The 24,300-nt window shown below is 30.4% G+C and overlaps 2 protein-coding genes across 2 annotated transcripts in view; one reads left to right on the forward strand and one right to left on the reverse strand.

The window, feature by feature from the left end:
• Positions 1-8,277, forward strand: part of LOC134692368 (vinculin-like) — a 34,708-nt gene extending 26,431 nt beyond the window's left edge. The window contains exons 18-21 of the mRNA XM_063552820.1: positions 1,692-1,815; positions 2,319-2,409; positions 3,034-3,072; positions 7,943-8,277. Coding sequence (XP_063408890.1) covers positions 1,692-1,815; positions 2,319-2,409; positions 3,034-3,072; positions 7,943-8,118 — 430 coding nt within the window. The 3' untranslated portion in view covers positions 8,119-8,277. The remainder of the gene's footprint in view (positions 1-1,691; positions 1,816-2,318; positions 2,410-3,033; positions 3,073-7,942) is intronic.
• Positions 8,278-17,820: 9,543 nt separating this feature from the next.
• On the reverse strand, positions 17,821-20,139 carry LOC134692369 (uncharacterized). Its single transcript, XM_063552821.1, has 4 exons — positions 19,703-20,139; positions 19,150-19,408; positions 18,372-18,948; positions 17,821-17,936 (listed from the first exon to the last, which is right to left on the reverse strand). Exons 1-4 carry the CDS (start codon positions 20,137-20,139, stop codon positions 17,821-17,823), a joined length of 1,389 nt encoding a protein of 462 aa, XP_063408891.1.
• Positions 20,140-24,300: the final 4,161 nt, after the last annotated feature.

The following is a 24,300-nucleotide window of genomic DNA, read 5'->3' on the forward strand; positions in this document are numbered from 1 at the left end:
GTTTCTTAGCTGTGGCACACATATCTTCTTCACTCAGATGAAAAATCATGATGCTTATCAAAGCCTGTTGTACTTCTATCGTTAAAAAAATAGTTAAAACCCAGACTGTTTGATCCTTCCAAACAAAGATCCTACAGATTTGCTACAAATTTAGCATTCACTTTGTGCCATTTCTACTGATAAAATCAGTATGCAGTGATTTGTTTACTTTTATATTCAAGAATCAATAATTTCGATGGGTCATCTCAGAATATTGAAAGATATATAAAGATTGTTTAAATTCTATATAAATACCGGGTAATTCAGGTTGTAAGAAAAATTGAAATTCAAAATTACTATATGTAGACATTAAATCCAGGAAAGAGATTTGGACTCACAAAATTTATCAAAGTGTTAATATAATTTTTTTAATAAGAAATCAGCAAATGCAAATATTGATGATAACAATACATTGATTCAGTATTGGTTAAATAGTTTTTGGGATACCCTGCTAAGGTAATCTATAAATACATTTTATAATATTCTGTGTTGCATTTAAGGAATTAAAAATCCACCCTTTCAACTTTCAGGTAGACAGAAGTTTTGATTATTAAAAAGGTGTTTTTCTCTTAGTCTTTCCCTTTGATTATGATTTTCCTTCCAGTCACAAACATTTTACCAGGAAACAGCACAAGTTGATACTCCTTATGAGCATGAAAACAAATACCCTGTAATTTATATTTTCTGAAGGCAATATTTTAAACAGTATATATCTTGATTAGTGTAAACGATGTATATAAGGCACACACCAATAGCATTGTGTAAAATCAGGTGCACAATCAGTATTTATATCTTACATGATAATGTCTTTGTATGATAACTCAAACAAATATGGTATACACCTGTCAACAGTTCTGGACCACAAATCTGAAAAGTAATTTCATCAACTATGCAGCAAAAATAACAAGTCATTTGTACACTTCAATGCAAAGACTCAACATTCTATCATCTTACTAATGCATGAAACACAATACTTGTTAAAACCTTAAATCAATTCATCTGTGGGTCTGTGGTTTTGTAAATAACTAAATACATGAAAAATGTAAACAAAATCTAAGCATGCTTGAGATGCAGAAAAAGTCTGTCAGATCTTAAAAATATTCAAATATATTCTTGTTAATTATGTAAAGACATTTTACATGCTTTAAAATGAATGGCAGAATGAAAATATTTCATCTTAATACGTTGTATCGATTATTATATGATTGGCCATTTTATTGAAATGTATATTAAACTTTCTTTCTGTCTTAGTCTGTTCTCAACTCTGGCTTTGCATAAAATGAAATTACAGTTAAAACATGCTAAAACATTAAGGCTATGAGAAGAAATTACTGTCATTTGAAATATAGAAATCTTAGAATGCATTTACTTCTAAAAAAATAATGTCACAGAAAAAATATTTGAACAAGATAAAGGTTCATAAAGCTTTTCATGTTGGCAATGTCCACTTTTATATTTGTACATTATATTTTATTTGAATTATATATCATAGGGTACCACTATAATTGTTTTTAATCATGTATCATAGTGTAGCACATATCATTATTCCAATGTGAAATGTATCCTTTTATTACTTGTAATGATTATTATTGAAATAGTAAACTATCTATTGGAAGTATTGCATTATACAATAATTGACTGTATTTCTGTAGAGGTGAAGGTGGTTCTAAGAAGGATCTGATAGCCACAGCTAAGAATATAGCTGAGTCATCAACAGAGGTGGCCAAACTGGCACAGAAGTTAGCCGCTGAGTGTACTGATAAAAGGATGAGACTGGTAATATTATATATGCTACTGATGGTGCAAGGGCTTTATACCAGTCAAGGTTGTTAAAAACTTCCATCATCATTTTCTATGTAAAAGCACAATCATATATCATGGTCGTTAATCTAACATATTGTGTGAAATGACATTACTTCTTTTACTTATGAATCATAAAAGAGCAATATGTCAAGATGTTTATGAAATTTTGCATGCAACTAGCGATTGTTGAATTTCACCTTAATATTGACGAGGGAGGAGCTAGATAAGGCCATCTTTTCTGTACCTTATTGTCAATTTGAATTTCAAAATGAAAGTATTTTAGATAATTTAAATAACATCCTTTGTTTAAGTTTATAATACCATTATATTATTTAAAACCTAAATCCCAGAAGAATCTCTTAGTTTAGTAAATTTTGCCGGTGATTAGTTAATCAATGTTTTTGATATCAGTAATGGCATCTAGACCTGTTTTAAACTTTGATAAATATTTAGATAGATGTATTTCCTTTAAACAGAACTTATTGCAAGTTTGTGAGAGAATTCCTACAATTGGTACCCAGCTAAAGATTTTATCAACAGTGAAGGCAACCATGTTGGGAGCACAAGGTATACACTTATTTATCATCAGCCTACCTTCATTTTTAATATTTTTACATTAACTTTAAATCTTTGCAAAGTTTTTATATACATACTGTAGTGCAAATTGATAATTGTTTTATCAATATTGGTTATACATTAGAAGTTTAACATTTGTTTTGCTGCTAACTTTCTTTTGACCAGGGCAGTGTAGGTATTGTTAAGTTAAGCTGTGAATTGACCATGTTCTATATATTGTAAGTATAGATGATGTTCCCATAAAATTCTGTGTGTCAGGTAACATAGTATATCTAGAAAATAAAAAAGACAGGAATAAGATATTTTGAAAATTGTATGGATTCAGCTATTAATTTAACCATATAAACTTATAACCAAGATAGAAAAAATAATCATCAGAATTTTGTTTTTGTAAATAACACGTTTTAGAGTAATGAATCAGTCACCTTTAGTATACTTTTAATGAAAAAAAATAAGTAAACCCAGTGATATTTAAGAGAGTTATGTGAGATTTAAGCATTGCAAGTAAGGAGCAGGCATATCCAAATACAACATTAGGTCCTTTACTGTATTTCAAGGAAACATTTACAGCTGTCGATCCCATGAAAATGTCATAATGATTTATTTCTACCATAGAACCTGTACCAGCCCCAGACGGTGGTGAAATATCTTGCGGTAAATTTAATTTAGCATGGGATGACCCTGACTTGTAGTTAATGACTAATAATTGAGATTTTTCCTAAAGTTTGTCAGTAGTGATGATTTAGATTTGACCAATGAATGCAGTTTTTACCAGTGAATTTCCTCCCAGCACGTTATAATGACCACCACTAACCCTTGTGATGTGATGTTTTCAAATATGTTCCTACTGTTCAAATTTTGTATTTATATGATATGTTGACCTAATTATTGCTATGATCTGATCAAACTATAGACCACAGTAAACATGGTACCCTTTGTTGTTATTCTTTCTGGAATACCTTCAGTATCATTCCTATCAGTAAAGTATTGGATCACTTGGCATTTTCTTTTCAAAGCTATGAAATTTATTTGAATTTTTAAAACTACAAAAAAATTTCAGGTAGGACCATGGTAAATGTAAGGTAAATTTACCAGAATTATTCTGCTTCATTCCAGTAATATTGATTCTAATACCTTACAAATGTTTGAATAGCTTAAGTTCAGTTGATAAACAAAATAGTGAATAATAAATGAGGTTTAGGTTAATACAAATAGTCCTATGTTTAAAGTTGTTCTGAAGTTTTGATGCTGGCTTTTGATATGACCTTTAATTATTTGTTTTCCTATGAAGAAGTCTTAAAACAAATAAATCTTGTGGGTGTCATTTCCTATTACATCATCTCCCCTCTTCCAAGTTTTACAAAGACAATAGGGGATAAGGAAAACAACTAAGTTGTGTGATTTCTCCTTCATATTTAGCTAATTTGATATTCACATGATTTGACTCCAGATTGATGTGATAGCACTGATTAAATTATTATAATCAATATGAGTTAGGAATTGACATACAAAAGAACCAACTATTCCAGACAAATATAAAATCCCAACTTCCTGAGTTTCATATGTATTTTTTTCCCTGTAAAATTTAAAAAATATGATCATTTTGAGTAGATAAAAAATCATCCTTATCAGGAATGTTCAGATCCAATATTGTCAGAGCAAAAGATGCATAATACGAAAATGCATGGGTTAAAATGTTTTGGATTAAAAAGCTTTGCTAAGCTTTCTTGGTTCCACTTTCTATATATATTATATTGAACAAACCGTGGATGGTAGTATAAACCATAAATAGGTAAGAATGTTGAGTACCATAAAAGTTTTCATAAAGTAAATCTTAATGGTATAACTTTTGCTGGATATTGAAAATATTTGTAAATAGTTATCAAAATAAACATTTTGTCTGAATCAAAAAAAAATTATGAACTGACCAATTTATGTGTTGGTTCTTAGTGTTAGGTCTTTGTGGAGTAATTGTCTATTTGGCCATTATTCCATATCATATTCTTATTTGTATATAATAAGTAATATTTTATGTCTTTTATTTATGAACAGAACAGGAGTGTATGAATTTTATATTTTAATGCTTTTTAATTCTTTAATGAAATCCTCTGACCCGAATGTTGACCCAGGACAATACAAATGTTACTAACCAACATTGCATATTAAGCATCATGATGACTACTTTCTTTCAATAAGCTCTACAATTTTAATGACACAATGCCTTTGCTTTCTTAAATGCATGATGAATATTTTGCCAATTCTTTTAATGATAAACCTACTATCAAGACTTAATGCACATTTTTTTTTCATTGTTGAATTATATATTTTTGAACTAAAAAAAATTATCAGTCCATTCACATGAATTTCAAAAAAAAATTGAGCAATTTAATTTTTTAATGAGATCAAAATTTTACATATAAGTTTTAATAAATGCAATACTTATTCCATTGCATTTATTAGATTAATTTAAATTTTGTCTATTTTGAAATAGTAAAATTATTGAAATTTTATTAAAGTATTTCAGAATTTAAAAAGAGAAACAGCTGGGTTTATCATTAAAGTACATAGCTTTGTATTGATTGACAACTAATATATGCTTTTTTGTTTTGTTTTTATTTCTGCCTGCTTCTGTAACCTGTTGCCATGGAAACAGAATCCAGTAAGTTTAAGCCACAAGTGATGTATTTAATATTAGATAAAGGAGAATATGGAGAACTCAGGCTTCTACAATAACTTGACTAATTTTACTTATTGCTGCTTGTTGGGATAAGAGAATAACATATTTCATTAATCAAATGCATTCTTATCATTTAAAAAAAACTTACTTCATATTTCATGCAAATACTTTTATGATAGTGTAGGACTTTTATACAATTAAATTTTGCAAAGTTATGCAGGAAAATGGGAGTTAAATTTCTTGATGTTACGGTTTGTAGTAAATGTTTCACACACTAAATAATTCAATTTTCTGCCAAAAGAAATAAAAACAATGACTAGATATTGATATATATATTGTAGAACCCTGAATAATTATCAATACTTAGTGTGGTTATGGTTTATATGTGTCTGTATTGTCTGCAGAGCATGTTGATTATTTTTAAAATTATGCTGTGGATTGATTTATTTTACGTGGGTACCAATTTTAGTGGATTTAGTAAAATTTACAATTTCTAAAATATTTGATTTCATTGTTTTACCAAAATTTGCATACAAGCCTATAGAAGTTTGTAATTTGTTGATCATTTAAATTCCTGGTTCACCTGTACCCACAAAATCCACAAAATTGGTATCCAGCAAATAATGATGAATCAACAATATTTCAAACAAATTAAGTGCTGATAAAACCAATTGAAGATCTCTAGCAGGGACATATATCATTGTATATGTTTAAAACTGCAGTTGCTAGGCACAGCATGATTTGTCTATTGTCTTGTTGTTGAGCATGATGCATTGTGTTTTGACTTGGCCGTGGTACTTAAATATTTCTATACTTTGACTAACAAAAATAAGTCTTCATCAAGATTATACATGCATTGTTTGTTTTGAATGATTAAAAAATTGCCCATTTCTGCATCTTCCTATGAGTATGTTTTATACCATTTCATATAAGAATGAGTATTATATATATTGGGCTTGGTGAATAATTGTATAATGATTGCAAATATGGAACAATTTTGCAAGTGGTTATTTATTTAAAGTCAGTGTATGTATGTAAAAAGCTTTAAATTTTCAATTGTGAAAAATGCTTATTTGGATCAAAAGGATATAGATCTTTATCTTTCATTTATTGTTTTTACTTTGATACACATATTATTCGGCTTTGTATAATATAAAGTAAAAAAAAACACATTTTGTATTGTGAAACCAAGTCCTTATAAAAGAAATTCCTTAACAGTAGGTTTCTACTTTTCTGTGGTGAAAAAAAGTGAAGAGTTTCAAAGTTAATGTTTACTTTCAGTACACAGTCCTTACACCTAAACAGAACCAAGCTTTTATATGAAATTAATCTTAGACATGTAGTTTATTACAACCTATAAGAAACTCAAGTGGAAAATTCTGAAGCAGTTTTAAGTTTATCAATTTATATTAAAGGTTTCTTAGATTCAAATGCTTTGATATTTTCTTGACTCAATAAATATAAAAAACAAAAAATTCAGAAATATCACATTCGAAATTCAAAAATTGCATTATGAAAACCATCGTTTTGCAAGTGAAATAAAAGAACCATGTGCCCCTATGTTGCTCCCATTTCATTTGTCAAAGGGGAATAGTTTAGAAAAAAACAGATTTTCAAACTTGTTTAATTAATTACTGATATAAACCTTTGATATAAGTTTGATTTAAATTTAACAACAATTATACACATGTGAGTGCTAACAACACAAAATTCCATATATTTCATATTTCCAAGGGGCATAACTTTTTTTCAAAATAGTTGATCAGCACTGGTTTTCCAGCATATCAAAGACTAGTAATTCAGTGGTTGTCGTTTATTTATACGTTACATATTTGTTTTTTGTTAATTTTTTTATATAAATAAGGCTGTTAGTCTTCTAGTTTGAATTGTTTTACATTGTCATTTCGGGGCCTTTTATAGCTGACTATGCAGCATGGGCTTTGCTCATTATTGAAGGCCATACGGTGAACTATAGTTTTTAATTTCTGTGTCATTTTGGTCTCTTGTGGACCTTTGTCTCATTGGCAATCATACCACATCTTCTTTTTTTATATTTACTGATAAAAACCTCTGATATAAGTTTGATAAAAAATCTTGCAAGAATTTAACATGTGATAGTGCTTACAAGACCAAACAGACAGACTTATGAAAGCCTGGTATTTCTAAGTCTTTTGCTTTGCATTACTTTGGGGACAATAAATTCTTCTATAGAAGTTGATAAATTTTCATGAAGACAATTTTAGATCAATTGTTTTAACAAAATATAGATAATAGCATATAAATATTGATTTCTTCTCTTTTTCAAAATACTTTGTGCAAAAATTAACTTCCAAGTATAGGAATGTCCAGTTTAAATACCTCAGAATAAATCTTATGAGTTATTTCCCCTGGATTAATTTTTTCAGTCATGAATTTATCAATCATTTTAGTTAAATTTCTTATATTTATCATTTAGAAGTTTTAAGAAGTGCATTTCCAAGAAAATTGTAAATAATTCTCAGTTATATTTAATGTTGGCCACCTTGAAGAACATGTGATAAATTCTTATAGACAAGCAACACCTCTTTGATGTCAGTCAGTGAGTGGTCTTAGATTATCGCTTGGAGATTGTTTATCAGCTATAGAACAGGTGTATTTTACTGTTGTTTTCTCACATTTTGCATGAAGTGTTAGATTTAAGCACTTTTTAAACTTGAAACACTAAAGCAATACAATTCGACCTTAAAAAATCTATTAATTATAATTGACCAATTTTTGTAAATAGGAATTTGCCTCTATGTAGAAAACTTTGGGGAAAAAAACCCACTCTTGTTTCTAAACTTTAAAACCAGTTTTCTTTGATCATAGGTTCTGAAGAGGATCAAGAAGCCACTGAAATGTTGGTTGGTAATGCCCAAAATCTGATGCAAGCTGTGAAGGAAACAGTTCGTGCTGCTGAAGCTGCCTCCATCAAGATCCGTGTAGACTCTGGGTACCAGATTCGTTGGCATCGTAGAAGACCATGGTACACCACCACTTCTTAAGAAAACCAATGCTAGGATTTTTAAATTGATAGACAATACAAATGAAGATCAGATATATTTACAATCATTTTTAACGTATTCTTAGAAGAACTATTAAAGATACTGTTTTAGATATGTTAACAGAAAAAAGTGGAATATACAATGAAAATGTGTTTTTTTTGTAAAGCATTTTAATTATATTTGTAGTAATGAAAAAAAATGATAAATGTAATCATGGAATAATACATCTTATTTGATGTAAAAGTAGTGCTTTTTTTTTTAGATATTGCAAAATATGCACACCTAGTGACTGCTGATATTTTTTCCACATTTTTTAGATGTGTAAATGTTTTGCATGGTACATATACTGTATATTTATTCACACTTTTCATTCATTATTTTAATATAACACATGTATGTGGGTTTATTGTCAGCATTAATTTACAGCTATCTGTTGGGATTTCTTTATGAAATATTAACTTTAACACCAAATGTTCATTTAAATATTGCTTATTGTATAACTACGATATGTTGGAGAACGTGACTATGAGCCTGTTTAAATATTGCTTATTGTACAACTGCAATATGTTGGAGAACGTGACTATGAGCCTGGTACCATATTTGAATATTGCTTATTGTGTAACAGTAATATGTTGGGTAACGTGACTTTGAGTCTAGTACCATGAAGCTAAACTTTGCTTTCAATTGTGTGAACAAATAGGTTTTTACCAAATTGATCTACACCCCAAAGTTGTTTTCAGTTGTTTAACTGGATTTCTGAAGGAACAAATTGATAAAATTATTATTCCTTTTTATAAGACAAAGTACTTAAACTATTTTTCAGATAGTGCCTGTGAGTTAAAAAAAAAAAAAAAGTGAATTAATACTCTTGATAGAGCAAGATACCATCGTTCATATTAATTACCAATTTGTTTTAAATGTCAGTCCACCTGTGAAATAGCTTCATTTTGATATTTGAACATGCTTTATTTTGGAAAGTTTGGTATGTTTATTTAATAGTATATAGAGTTTTTAGTTTATTTAAACATGTGAAAATAAATGGTGCTATGTATATAGAATATGCAAATAAATATGTAGTTTTACATAGATTTCTATCAATATCATACTTAATGCATTTTATATATATTAAAGAGAATGAATGATGATACATGTCTGTAAAATGATTATGATAAAATCAGAAGCCATTTTGTGTAAATTCTTACAGAAATCTTTGTATGTCATGAATTACTTTAAATTTAAGTTACAAGTATGGTATTTGTTTTAAGGTGATACAAATCCTAACAGCTTTTGAAAATTAATGCCTATTCTTTCTGAAATGGCTTATTTTTTTAGTTGAATGAACAGAGTCCTATGTAAATCTGTATTGCCATAATGGGAAGTAAAGCAAAGATAACCAAAACAGTTTTATTTTTATTAACATATGATTGTATAAACTAGGCATTCTGGTGTTAGTAACAATTTAAAAAAAAAATCTGATTTTTTTTTTAAAGTTTTGTCAGACCTCTATCACCGAAAGAGACATACCAGTAGTACATTATTTCTTTACCAGAAATACATATATAAAAAAAGTCTTAATCTGCATTGATAATATAAGGTTGGTTGGTATGAGTTGTATTACTGAGATAAAGTGTACATTTTTAGACAAAGCATGTTGAGATGTTATTATTTTTAGTTTTATTTAATATATTGCTTGTTTGGTTTTATTATTAATTAGGATTTGTTTTTGATTTTGATTGAATATATCTTGATAGGATTTTTTTTACTATATAAAAGATATTATGAACTTTCTTTTTTTGCTAAATAATTGAAATAATGAACTGTCATGGTATCAAGAATATGACTGCAGAATAGAACATTGTTTTTTTTTGGTGTTCAGAAAATTCTTTTCTAAGCAATATCAATTAAAAAACTTGATTCCTGCATACCTTTGTACTTTATAATTTGAAAATATATAAAGTTCTCTTGTAGGTTTTATTCATATAATGTGTTGACCATTAAACGACGATTTAAAGAAAAGATTTAAAAACTTAATGGAAATAATAGTAGATTGAATAAAAGATTGCATTTTCAAATAAAATAGCGTGTGTGGCAGTAATAATAAAAATATGTTTCAATTATAATGGGGATACCCCCTGGATGTGCCTTTTTTAATTGTGTTTACCTCTTCTGATCCATTTGATATTATTGCAGACTTGAGGAAAGAAAGAGTTTACATTTAAGAAGTTTTTTTATGTGTTGATAAAGCTAGAATATATACATCATAATGAAGAAAAATATTCTCATATAGTCACTTGTTTGTTTGGGTATTAAAAATCTTTGATAAAGAACGTAATTCTCAGTTTAAAAAAAAGTGTTCATTTGTAAATTTATGAGTTGTTTTAGATATAGTTTGACTTACTGTTTCACAAAAGCAAATTTAGTGGCACAATTTAATTTTGAAATACATATAGAGTGTTTTGGAATATATTTAAATATCATATATTAAGCATATGTAGATGCTATTACCACCTGATGTTGTTTACCTTACCAAACCAAAAAGAAATTCTACTTTCATGTTACATTTGATATGTGTTATCCTCCTTTCAATATTTTTTTTAATTTGTTGGTTTTTTAAAGTTGAAAAAAAACCCACACAACTTAATTTTGTCTAAATTGTCAATCATAAATTTTACACTAGCAACGACTTGCAATACCATAGATAGTCTTTCATATTTACCCAGTTGTTAGTTTATATATAGCTATTGGCTTATTTGTACAAGATATACAACTTTACAACCAATAAACATTTTATAGAAATAGAATGCCTACATTTTTATGTTTTAATAGTACCCACCGCCCTTACGACTAGATGATATAATACTGATGACTAGTATGCCCCATGTGCATATAGAATCTACCACTGTATTGAGTGTAAATAAAGGCAACAGTAGTATATTGCTGTTCAAAAGTCAAAAGTTGATTAAGAGAAAACAAATTGGTTTAATAAACCAAAACCGAGGGAAACTCATCAACTGTAAGAGGAAAACTATAAAACAAAACACTTTAGTGCAACAAAAAACAAACGAGAATGCAACATACATAGAAATTAACTATCAGATAAAAACTGCCATTATATGATATTTATCCATTTGAGACATTTAAATTCTCGAAAATTAACCAACAGGTCAGTAAAGGATAAAAAAGAATTAGTGAAAATGTAACAATAGCTTTTACTTCAAAGTCCAATGATACTTCACTTTTTGCTGTCAATAAGACAATTGGTACATCAATCCACCATTTTCTGCATTAGAAAATGCCTGTATCAAGTCAGGAATATGACAGATGTTATCCATTTGTTTGATGTGTTTGGACTTTTGATTTTGCCTTTTAATTTTGGACTTTCCTTGATGAATTTTCCTCGGAGTTCAGTATTTTTGTGTTTTTACTTTTTAGACTACATGTTCAGTTAATCTCCTCAAATAAAGCTATCGAGAATTTTAAATGTGAAAAATTCAGTCAACAATATGTCTTCTTGCTTCTTGATAGTGTGAAGAATATTGGTAATATAACAATCACACATTTAAGGAATGTGAAGGATTGGTACTAGCAAACAGTTTTGGTCTCTACTATAAAATTAATGACCAAGTTATGGTTCCAATATTGAAAGTCTAATCAAATGAATTAGCATCAGTCTTCATTATACACAATATCCGAATAACATACTTGGTATTTACAAACCAAATTTTGTTTGAATTTTTCATTGTCTGATAAAGATTACTCCAGTTTTGCTTCACAATTACCAGCATTCATTTAGCAATTAAAAACAATACTTCAGTTAATGAGAAACTGCCCAGGGAAGTGTGAATGAGATGCATACATCCTTAAAAATACATAAATGACATCAAAGTTTTTTTTATACCAGTTTGTTAAATCCTTTTACCGACTGACATTTTGAATGAGTGAGAATTTGCTTGACGATTGATGATTAAATGACAGGAAATGCTGGTCTTATCAACAATACCGGGCCTGATATTTTTTGAGTATATGTGAGTCCCTCAGTGTTTTTTTGTTATCTAGATTTGTAACTTTCCAATAGATTTAGTAGATTTGGACATAGATAAACACCTGTCAATTTCATTTAATGAAAAGATACTCCTAAACGACTGTCATACAAGTGAGAGGTTTAGCTAGCTATAAAACCAAGGTTAATTCACTATTTTCTTCATAAAAACATGTCTATGCCAAGTCTGGAATATGACAGTTGTCCATTCGTTTGATGTGTGTGAGGTTTTGTTTTTGTCATTTCATTTGGGACTTTCCTTTTTAGCTCACCTGGCCCGAAGGGCCAAGTGAGCTTTTCTCATCACTTGGCGTCCGGCGTCCGTCGTCGTCCGTCGTCGTCGTCCTGCGTTAACTTTTACAAAAATCTTCTCCTCTGAAACTACTAGGCCAAATTTAACCAAACTTGGCCACAATCATCATTGGGGTATCTAGTTTAAAAAGTGTGTCCGGTGACCCCGCCAACTAACCAAGATGGCCGCCATGGCTATAAATAGAACATAGGGGTAAAATGCAGTTTTTGGCTTATAACTCAAAAACCAAAGCATTTAGGGCAAATCTGACATGGGGTCATATTGTTAATCAGGTTAAGATCTATCTGCCCTGAAATTTTCAGATGAATCTGACATTCCGTTGTTAGGTTGCTGCCCCTGAATTGGTAATTTTAAGGAAATTTTGTTGTTTTTGGTTATTATCTTGAATATTATTTTAGATAGAGATAAACTGTAAACAGCAATAATGTTCAGCAAAGTAAGATCTACAAAAAAGTCAACATGACCAAAATGATCAGTTGACCACTTTAGGAGTTATTGCCCTTTATAGTCAATTTTTAACCATTTTTCGTAAATCTTAGTAATCTTTTAGAAAAATCTTCTCCCCTGAAACTGCTGGGCCAAATTATTTGAAACTTGGCCACAATCATCATTGGGGTATCTAGTTTAAAAATTGTGTCCGGTGACCTGGCCATCAAACCAAGATGGCCGCCACGGCTAAAAATAGAACATAGGGGTAAAATGCAGTTTTTGGCTTATAACTCAAAAAACAAATAATTTAGAGAAAATCTGACATGAAGTAAAATTGTTAATCAGGTCAAGATCTATCTGCCCTGAAATTTTCAGATGAATTGGACAACCTGTTTTTGGGTTGCGGCCCCTGAATTGGTAATTTTAAGGAAATTTTGCTGTTTTTGGTTATTATATTGAATATTATTATAGATATAGGTAAACTGTAAACAGCAATAATGTTCAGCAAAGTAAGATCAAATAAGTCAACATGAACGAAATGGTCAATTGACCCCTGTAGGAGTTATTGACCTTTGTAGTCAATTTTCAATCTGCTTCCTTTGTTTAATATTCACATAGACAAGGTGAGCGACACAGGCTCTTTAGAGCCTCTAGTTGAATTTCCTCGGAGTTCAGTATTTTTGTGATTTTACTTTTTATACGACCGCAAATTTTGAAAAAAATTTCGTCGTATATTGCTATCACGTTGGCGTCGTCGTCTGCGTCGTCGTCGTCGTCGTCGTCCGAATACTTTTAGTTTTCGCACTCTAACTTTAGTAAAAGTGAATAGAAATCTATGAAATTTTAACACAAGGTTTATGACTATAAAAGGAAGGTTGGTATTGATTTTGGGAGTTTTGGTCCCAACATTTTAGGAATTAGGGGCCAAAAAGGGCCCAAATAAGCATTTTCTTAGTTTTCGCACTATAACTTTAGTTTAAGTTAATAGAAATCTATGAAATTTTGACACAAGGTTGATGACCACAAAAGAAAGTGGGATTGATTTTGGGAGTTTTGGTTTCAACAGTTTAGGAATTAGGGGCCAAAAAAGGGCCCAAATAAGCATTATTCTTGTTTTTCGCACAATAACTTTAGTTTAAGTAAATAGAAATCAATGAAATTTATACATAATGTTTATGACCACAAAAGGAAGATTGGTATTGATTTTGGGAGTTCAGGTCCCAACAGTTTAGGAATTAGGGGCCAAACAGGGACCCAAATAAGCATTTTTCTTGGTTTTCGCACCATAACGTTAGTATAAGTAAATAGAAATCTATGAAATTTAAACACAAGGTTAATGACCATAAAAGGAAGGTTGGTATTGATTTTGGGAGTTTTGGTCCCATAAGTTTAGGAAAAAGGGACCAAAAGGGTCCAAAATTAAATTTTGTTTGATTTCATCAAAATTGAATAATTCAGGTTCTTTGATATGCCGAATCTAACTGTCTATGTAGATTCTTAACTTTTGGTCATGTTTTCAAATTGGCCTACATTAAGGTCCAAAGGGTCCAAAATTAAACTTAGTTTGATTTTGACAAAAAATAAATCGGTTGGGTTCTTTGATATGTTGAATCTAAAAATGTACTTAGATTCTTGATTATTGGCCCAGTTTTTAAGTTGGTCCAAATCTGGGTCCAAAATTAAACTTTTTTGATTTCATCAAAAATTGAATAAATGGGGTTCTTTGATATGCCAAATCTAACTGTGTATGTAGATTCTTCATTTTTTGTCCCGTTTTCAAATTGGCCTACATTAAGGTCCAAAGGGTCCAAAATTAAACTAAGTTTGATTTTAACAAAAATTAAATTCTTGGGCCTCTTTGATATGCTGAATCTAAACATGTACATAGATTTTTGATTATGGGCCCAGTTTTCAAGTTGGTCCAAATCAGGATCTAAAATTATTATATTAAGTATTGTGCAATAGCAAGTCTTTACAATTGCACAGAATTGTGCAATGGCAAGAAATATATAATTTCACAATATTGTGAAATAGCAAATTTTTTTTTAATTAGAGTTATCTTTCTTTGTCCAAAATAGTAAGCAAGAAATATCTTATTGCAAATTTTTTTTTTTAATTGGAGTTATCTTTCTTTGTCCAGAATCAACTTAAATCTTTGTTATATACAATATACAATGTATATTCACTTTTTACTACCAACTGATAAATTTAAATAATCTTTACCATTCAGTGATAACAAGCATTTTTTTTACATCTTAATATTTTATGATGTATTTAAATGAGTAGTTATTGTTGCAAACTCCATTAGAATATTTTAATTGAGATTAGTTTTGGAATAAGGGAAAGGGGGATGTGATTAAAAAATTGGGTTCAATTTTTCTCATATGAAATTTCATAAATAAAAAGAAAATTTCTTCAAACATTTTTTTGAGAGGATTAATATTGAACAGCATAGTGAATTGCTCTAAGAGAAAACAAAAATTTTAAGTTCATTAGATCACATTCATTCTGTGTCAGAAACCTATGCTGTGTCAACTATTTAATCACAATCCAAATTTAGAGCTGAATCCAGCTTGAATGTTGTGTCCATACTTGCCCCAACCGTTCAGGGTTCAACCTCTGCGGTCGTATAAAGCTACGCCCTGCGAAGCATCTGGTTGCCTTTGTTTTTGATAAGTTCAACTTGTTTTATTATAGCAGTTACTCTTATTCTCTTTATAATTAAACGGAGGGAACAAGTGATCTTTTAAACCCACAATTTGTTGCATCAAAATTCTGGTACCATTGGTCATGGTTACTGTTTTCGCTTTTTGCCTGTCTTTCCTTTGAGCTGAGACTACTATAACACATAGTTATAGTAGTCTCAGCTTTGAGTGCCCAAAATAATAGGTATACTTATATTTTGACACTAAAATGAAAATGGTAATTTAGAATTTTGAATGTGTTTTATAGTTGTTGGCACGCCTGCGCCCGACGGAAATCGCAGTATGCGAGACACATATATTACTATATGTTGGCGTAGCGTAAACCATTTGTGTAAAGCTTTATATCTCAGAAGGAAAAACATGGATGCTTCATACCTTGTATGCATATACCTTATTCGACGAAGTTTCCGGCTGCTCATTATACTTGACCTCATATCACGGTTCAGCCTTTTTTTGTTATGTGAATTTCTCACTTCTTTGAGTTGTTGTATTACTATGTTTTATATATAAGTTCCTTGCAACTTCAACATGTCTGTCTTGTCGGTATCATCGGACCTTGACCTCACTGTAATGATTTATTAGACAATTTTAGGTTTTTATTGTTTTGATTTGTTTACCAAATACTTATACCAATAGTTCAGCTTTGTTTGGTGTAAGGGATTATGCGTGCAATTTAGATGCTCCTCATAACAGAATCTTTGTTCCCTTATAGGTTGGTCCAAACCCGTTTTTCCATGCATGATTCAATATCGATTTAAAACTAAATTTGTAGAACTGTATAGTACAGAAGGATGCATCTATAAAAAACATTAATTAGAAATTTGTCTATTTATCGAATAATTATAAGTGGAAATATCACAACACGTTTAATTTTGTACCCTGAAGGTCCAACGTTGAATGTGAAGATAGGTGTTGACAAAAAAAAAAGTTAAATCTAAGTTTTATTGAATAGATAATTGTTATAACAGTTAATAGACAATAATAGACAATACTTTATTAATAAACCTCAGACACATAGGTGTACAAGAGGACATCATATATACACGTATACACATGTTTGTACTCAATACATTCACACTAAACATAATAATGCTACATACATGAGAAAATATAGCAAATGTCAATTTACAAACTACCATAACTTTCAACTAAAAACCAACATAAATCACAAGTATCGTGTAAGAATTTTTAAAAATATTGCTAAGTTTTTGTAAAGTTCTACATGACAAAATGTTAAAAGCTGTTTCAATTTGTACTCCGTTGGATTTGCAGTATAATATTGTGGAATATATTTATTTCTAAGCAGTTTTATTTCCTGTTTTTGACATTTAAAAAGTTAATGAAATTCATCCCCTATTCCATTTCCACAAAGATGACAAATTCGTGCATTTTTTGGAATTCCGGACCATCTTCCCGTTTCTACAGTAATTTTTAAATTTGAACATCTGAGTTTTGCCATATAAATCCTGTCACACAGCTTCAACTTTATCAAATAGGTTTCCAAACGAAATTCCTCTTTATAAAATGAATAAAATGCACCTCTTGAAGAGTTATTCATTTGTGAAAACCAATGTTGGATGAATTGATCATTCAGTTTTTGTGAAATAATGTTCTTTAATCCCAGTTTATCCAATGGAAGTTGATTTTGCCAAATAAAACTAATTCCATTTTCGTCAAATATGGATTTAACGTACGTAATCCATTTAAATTTTGTGGGGTTTTGAAAATGTAATTTGAGCATTAATTTATACATAATGGAAGATAACTTGTTATTTTCCGATAACAAGTTATTCCAAAACAACACCATTTTACGTTTAATAATGGTTTCCAAAGGGAATCTTCCGAGTTCCCCATACACCATATAATTTGGTGTACTGCTTCTTAATTTCAAAATGTTTTTGCAAAATTGAAGGTGAATTTTCTCAATGCTTTCTTTATTTTCAAATCCCCATACCTCTGAAGCATATAATAAAACAGGACTAACCAATGAGTCAAAAAGTTTAAGCTGCAAATCGACGGGAATACACATATTTACGTATACACGTATAGAGCATACAAAGACTTCTGTGCTTGAACAAGAAGTTTTTTTCGTGCTGTACAAAAGCTACCGTTGTAATTGAAAAGTACACCAAGGTAGCAGTAGGAATCAACTATTTCAATTTTTTCACCATATATCATAAAATTCTGATTTCGTTTTACTTTCCTTTTACTAAAAATCACTGCTTTGGTTTTGCTTGTGTTAATCTTAAGCTTCCATTTTTTACAATATTCTTCAAAACATACAAGGCTTTTTGTAATCCTTCTGCACTTTCAGACAATAGCGCAGTATCATCTGCGTACAGTATAATAAACAATTTAACATACATTTCCAATGATTCCAAGCACAGCTTTGAAATATTATTTAGACTTTCTATATTATTTTCCACAAAATAACTTTCTAAATCATTTAGAAACAAAGAAAATAAAAAAGGTGATAGATTTTCACCTTGTTTTACTCCTGTATGAGATATAAAAAATTCGGAAAATTCATTTCCTTTCTTGACACATGTTTTTATATTTTGATACATATTATAGATCACATTAAATAGTTTACCTTTAATGTTTGATTTTTGCATTTTTTGCCACAATCCTGACCTCCATACAGTGTCAAAAGCGCTTTTAAAGTCTATAAAAGTGCAAAATAGCTTCTTACCAAATGAAAAATATATAGTAATTAAAGAATACAATACAAATATATTGTCAACAGTAGAGAATCCTCTACGAAAACCTGCTTGTGACTTTGAAATCAGGTCTACGTGATCTGCATAATTATTTAACCTGTAATTCAACATAGCAGAACAAGTTTTACTAAAGCATGAATTCAAAGTGATTCCTCTGTACATTTCGGGATCAGATCTTGATCCTTTATTTTTAAATATAGTAATCATGATTCCATTAGACCAACTGTCTGGAACAATTCCAGTATCTAAAATCAAATTGAATAGCTTAACATAAATTGGCATTAAATCGTCAATTGTATTCTTTATATACTCATTTAAAATTTCATCACTACCTGAAGCTTTGCCATTTTTTAAGTTTGAAACAACTTTTTTAATTTCATCTTCTGTTACTGGACTGTTTAAAAATAACTCAACATCGTCTGATAGAGTATCAAATTCCAAATCTTGTTCGAAATCATTTTCTGTCTCAACAGTTTCATTTAGTATTTTAAAATGATCATACAATGCTTTTAGAGATATATCGTCATTGTTATCTTTTTTTTTACTATCATTTAGATTATTAAGGATTTTCCATAGAGCTTTTGTGTCCTTTTTAGAAATGTTACGCAACTCATCAGCAGCTCTCTGTTGATAGTTTGCAAAAGATTTATTTAATGTTATTTTATGTTCTTTACTAGCTTGTCTCATTTTACTTCTGTTTTCAGCATTTTTCAAAAAACTATATCTCTTTCGAGCTTTATGAACTTTTTTTCTACTCATCGAGCATTTTCTATTAAACCAAGGTTATGAATTTTCATGTTTGTAAAAATGTTTATGTTTATTTACCTTCCCAAACGTTTCTGCTGCCGCATCTTTAAAATTTTTGCTGATATCTAAAACTATATTGTTTATATCATTTTGAGTTGCATCATTATTTACGGACAATTCGTCCAGTTTATTCATAACAGTGGTCAAAATACCTTCAGGATCATTGTGAATTCGATCAACGTATTCAGATTTCTGTTCACTTTTCCACCTGACAAAAGTTTTATCATTTCTATTGTTGATAACAATTGAATCTGATTTACTAAATGTGGCCTGAAGTCTAAAATTTATAAAAGAATGACAATCAGAATATAACGGTATAAAGTCAGCAATTTCAAAATAAACAATCAAAGGGAAGAGCATTGATGAAATAATTAAATAATCAACAACACTTGAATCGTTACATGTTTTCTCCCCAAAATCTTTATCTGATCCAACTCTTGAATTTGCAATACATAAATTATTTTTTCTACACAACTCTAACAGTCTATGACCATACTAATTAGGTCTACATGTACACTGAGACACTCTTTGTAAGGTGATTTTGTTTCGAGTCAGATTCTCATAATCATACAAATAATCTAATATATCAGCATCACAATCTAAATCAAACATACTAACAACTGACTCATCAGGTATAATATAATCGGGTAAAGACCCAGTTTTTGAGTTAAAATCGCCGACTAGGGCAATATAACTATTTTCAGTGTTTGTAAGGATATTCAATTCATTTTCCAATTCTTCAAAAGCTTCTATAGTAGAATACTTAGAATTTTCAGGTGGTACATAAACACAACCAAAAATTACATCTAAATTAAGTGACAAAATTGATTTCGAAAGTTTAAACCATAAAACAAATTGACTCTCAGTATTATAGAAATTCAACTCTTTTTCTAAACTCTTTCTATAAATAACAACTATTCCACCTGATGCTTTTTTAATTTTTTTCCCATTTTTTGTGACATAAATAAAATCGTCTGGTAAGTTTAAATTATCTAAATCAGTTAACATCGTTTCAACAAAAATACAGATATCATGTTCAAGCAAAATGTCAATGAAATCAGGAGACAATAGTCTTTTCTTAAGTCCACAAACATTTAAAAAACAAATATTTAAACTATCATTGTTAATTGTATATTTCTTAATAAATAAGTATAAAAACAAATGTAGAATGTCTTATAGATATAGGAGGATATGGTGTGAGTGCCAATGAGACAACTCTCCATCCAAATAACAATTTATTAAAGTAAACCATTATAAATTCTAATGCAATTATTTTGTAACAATTGTTCTGATTGGATGACAGCAAGCGTAAAATTCTCTATCTCCTTGTCTGTAACTAAGGAAGCCGACATTTTGAATTTCGGAATATATTGACATGTTATTTCTACAATAATAAACAAAAAACTCAATTGTTGCGTCTAAAAATCTTCTTTTTATCAAATTTTATTGCATTCTGAAGCGGCACAGAAGCCAGAAAACGCCCGGTGTTTATGTTTGACGACGGAAGCATACCTATGACGTGTAGGGACCAAAGAAGATAACATCTTTTCGCGGAATTTTCTTTTATGAAGATTTTACACCGAAATAATGATAGAAATTTAATTATAAACTTGTTTTGCATTAGAATAGAGATAACTGTATTGTATTTGAAGCTTTTCGGACGTCCATTGGTAGTTTTACTGTCGCAAATACCCGTTTACCTGTCTCCGCTCCGCGTCGCCAGGTAAACTAAATTTGCGACAGTTAAACTACCGATGGACGTCCTTAAAGCTTCAAATGCAATACAGTTATCTCTTAATTTGCACAACAGTTCTAAGGAATTTCACAGCAATCAACGCCAATCAATCTTTTTAAATTATAGAAAGTACGTCGGCCACGGACGAAGGTCGTTGCATTAGTGATGGAAATGCCGGTGGACGTTGAATAACTGTGGAGATGGATCGTCCTCTTCGCTGATTGGTATCTACAAAAGATACTTGCATCCCCGGTATCGGAATAGTTCCCTGTATTCTAGAAATATCTGAGAATGACCCAAAAAAACTTGTTTCAGATTGGTCACCGATAATGCTCATATCGGTTGATTGCTTCTTTTTAATGTATCTTTTTAAAGAATATGCCATTGGAGTACCATTCTTCATGTTAATATCTGTAAAATATTGTCTACCTTGATACTGTCGTTTAATATCTCTCCCCTGTATTTTAGTATCTGTCACCATGGTGGTAACATCCAATGGTAGTTCAGTTGATTGTGCCAAGTTACTTGCTATCTCAGGGAGTTGAATCGTTCTGCAATTCCACTGTCCTGGTGTTTCTCCTACATTTTGTGTATTTCTTCTCTCAGTAGACACATTAGTAACGCCTTCAGAAGATTTTCTCACACAAAACAGTTCTAAAAGGTAGCCTCTCCTTGGTTCTGCGAGAATTCCAAATGCGCAAGGCGTAAACAACACAAGCAATATCTCGGAAAATGAATATAACGCATTGGAGTCTGTCTTCAAAGCCCAATTAAGATTTATAAATTCAGATGTGATGCGTAAGATACCAGGAACAATGTAAAAAATGGCTTGAAAAATCAACGATAACATGAATTGTCGTAGTAAAATAGAACTCTTTGGGTCATTTGGAAATGTTGATGTCCTGGCTAAAGGGCTGATTGAATTATATCTCCTACTTCGGACTTTGTATAAACCAGCAATTGTAACGATGTTTAAAATGATAGATATCATAAAAGCGGCGTCTTTGCCTAGTAAGTTTAAAACCCGAATTATAGTATTTGTCGAATCAGAAAATTTGTTTACCCATAGATTCACAGCATATGCAATGGAGAAAACACTCATGATTACTATTGAAAAAAGGAGGCTAATTTTGGAAGAGTTCTTGTCATTCGTTTGATCATTAGATGAAGTGAGTTTTTCCAATAGCTTGTAACGATATACATTTAGTATCAAAATACTCCACGTGTGTATGCCATCGAAAGAGAAATTCGCTGTCTCTGAAATAGAAAAAACTGGTTTTACTTATTGTATGACCATGCAAATATCTAGGATTTTGCTATACACATACTAATATAGCTAGTGAAGAAATTAATATACTATTTGATGTCTTGATTATTATTATGATACTTATATTCATTAATTAAGTATACAATAGATTGTCTTTTATTCTTCCTTTTATAATTTTCATTTCCATATTCTGTCCGCATGACCTTTTTTTCACCCCTATAAATTTCCTGATAGCTTTCCTTTTCCCTAAATCACATTCTATGATGCAAACATGTTCTGAATAATTAGTTATACAAATTGTAAAAACAATTACATACAAAACAAGTTTCTGCTTAAAATTTCTCCTTTACATGTTTGTTTTACGTTATTTGTTCGCGAGTCAGTAAATTTATTTCCATGCTTACCTGTGCCGTTGAGGAAATCTATATTGTTCGATATATGTTGTCCAATAACAGAAGAAACAAGGATGCAGATGCCCTTCAATGTGTTTGCTAAACAAGCAACAACAATGGTTAAATCAGTCAACTTGCGACGTGCTGAATTTTTTGTTGAGATCCTCAGAAAAATGCTGTTAAATAGTGTTCCTACGAAAAGTAAGGTAAATTTAACCCAGAAGTATACCGGATTATCAAAAGGGATATACATTATTGAAAAGTTAGGTAAAATCTAATAGAGATTTATTTCCTCGCGACTTTATATCAGCAAGGCGATAATTTATGCTGTGAATTTTGTTTTCAGTTGTAGTTGGTGTAGCAAAAGGTCAATAAGAAATTGTGTAAGCAACAACTTTATGAATGATTTTACCAAACTTGTCTGTAACAGTACATCCTTCATATTGACATTTGAATACATTCCCACGCAAGTTTGAAGTAAGAATAACAATATAAATTTGTTGCATTTGTAGCAATTTTCTGTTGTTAAGCAGGATATGTACAAAAACCTAAATACACTAGGGTCAAGAATGAAAAGCCAAATCCACATAAGGTCGAATTAACCTACTGGAGATTTGACCTTAGTTTCTGTTTGTTTTTAGAACTTGTTTATAAACTGAGATAATAAGAATGGTATGTTGCAAATCATGAAAGTACCAAAGCACTGCCCACTGAACTTATGATACTCTTTCAGATAAGCTGTCTATCAGCAGCAATATCGACCGAGTACTGTTATATAGAAATAATAGGAAGTATACTCTTCTGAGAGTTATTCATGTTTAACTCCGCCAAATTATGTATATATGGGCCTGTCCCAAGTCAGTAGCCTGTAATTCAGTGGTTGTCGTTTGTTTATGTGTTACATATCTGTTTTTCGTTCATTTTTTGTACATAAGTTAGGTCGTTTCCTCGATTGACTTGTTTTACATTTTCATTTCGGAACATTTTATTACTGACTATGTGGTATGAGCTTAGATCATTGTTGAAGGCCGTACAGTAACCTATATTTGTTAATTTCTGTATTATTTAGTCTCTTGTGGAGAGTTTTCTCATGGTCAATCCTGCCACATCTTCCTTTTTTTAAATAAATATCTCCAAATGTTGTATTCCAATAGTGCCATACTTGAACTATCTCAAAAACCATGACTTGCTTTTTGACCTAATATTGCCTAATTATAAAAAAAAGATGTGGTGCAAATGAGACAACTCTCCACAATAATGCATAAGATAATGATTGGATCTGTATATCTTTATAACGACCACTAGCAAATACTAAAAAAAAAAAACGATTTCACTTATGCTCAAGATTGTAGGCACATTTTTTTTTAACAGCGGTATGCTACTTTTGCCTTTATTATTTGAAGTACTGCATTATTGTATGCACTATCACCTACACTCAGATTGCTATTCAGATTCAAAATTAACCAACATGTTGATGGCGTCTGTATCAAATTTATTTGTGTTTGTATGAAATTTTAATCAGTGGTGGTGTATAAAATTGAGAATGGAAATAGGGAATGTGTCAAAGAGACAACAACCCGACCACAAAACAGACAACGACAGAGGTCACCAACAGGTCTTCAATGCAGCGAGAAATTCCGGCACCCGGAGGCGTCCTTCAGCTGGCCCCATAACAAATATATACTAATGATAATGGACGCCATACTAAACTCCAAATTGTACACAGGAAACTAAAATTAAAAATAATACAAGACTAACAAAGCCTAGAGGCTCCT

This window comes from Mytilus trossulus, chromosome 12, assembly GCF_036588685.1.
Source record: "Mytilus trossulus isolate FHL-02 chromosome 12, PNRI_Mtr1.1.1.hap1, whole genome shotgun sequence".
NCBI lineage: Eukaryota > Metazoa > Mollusca > Bivalvia > Mytilida > Mytilidae > Mytilus > Mytilus trossulus.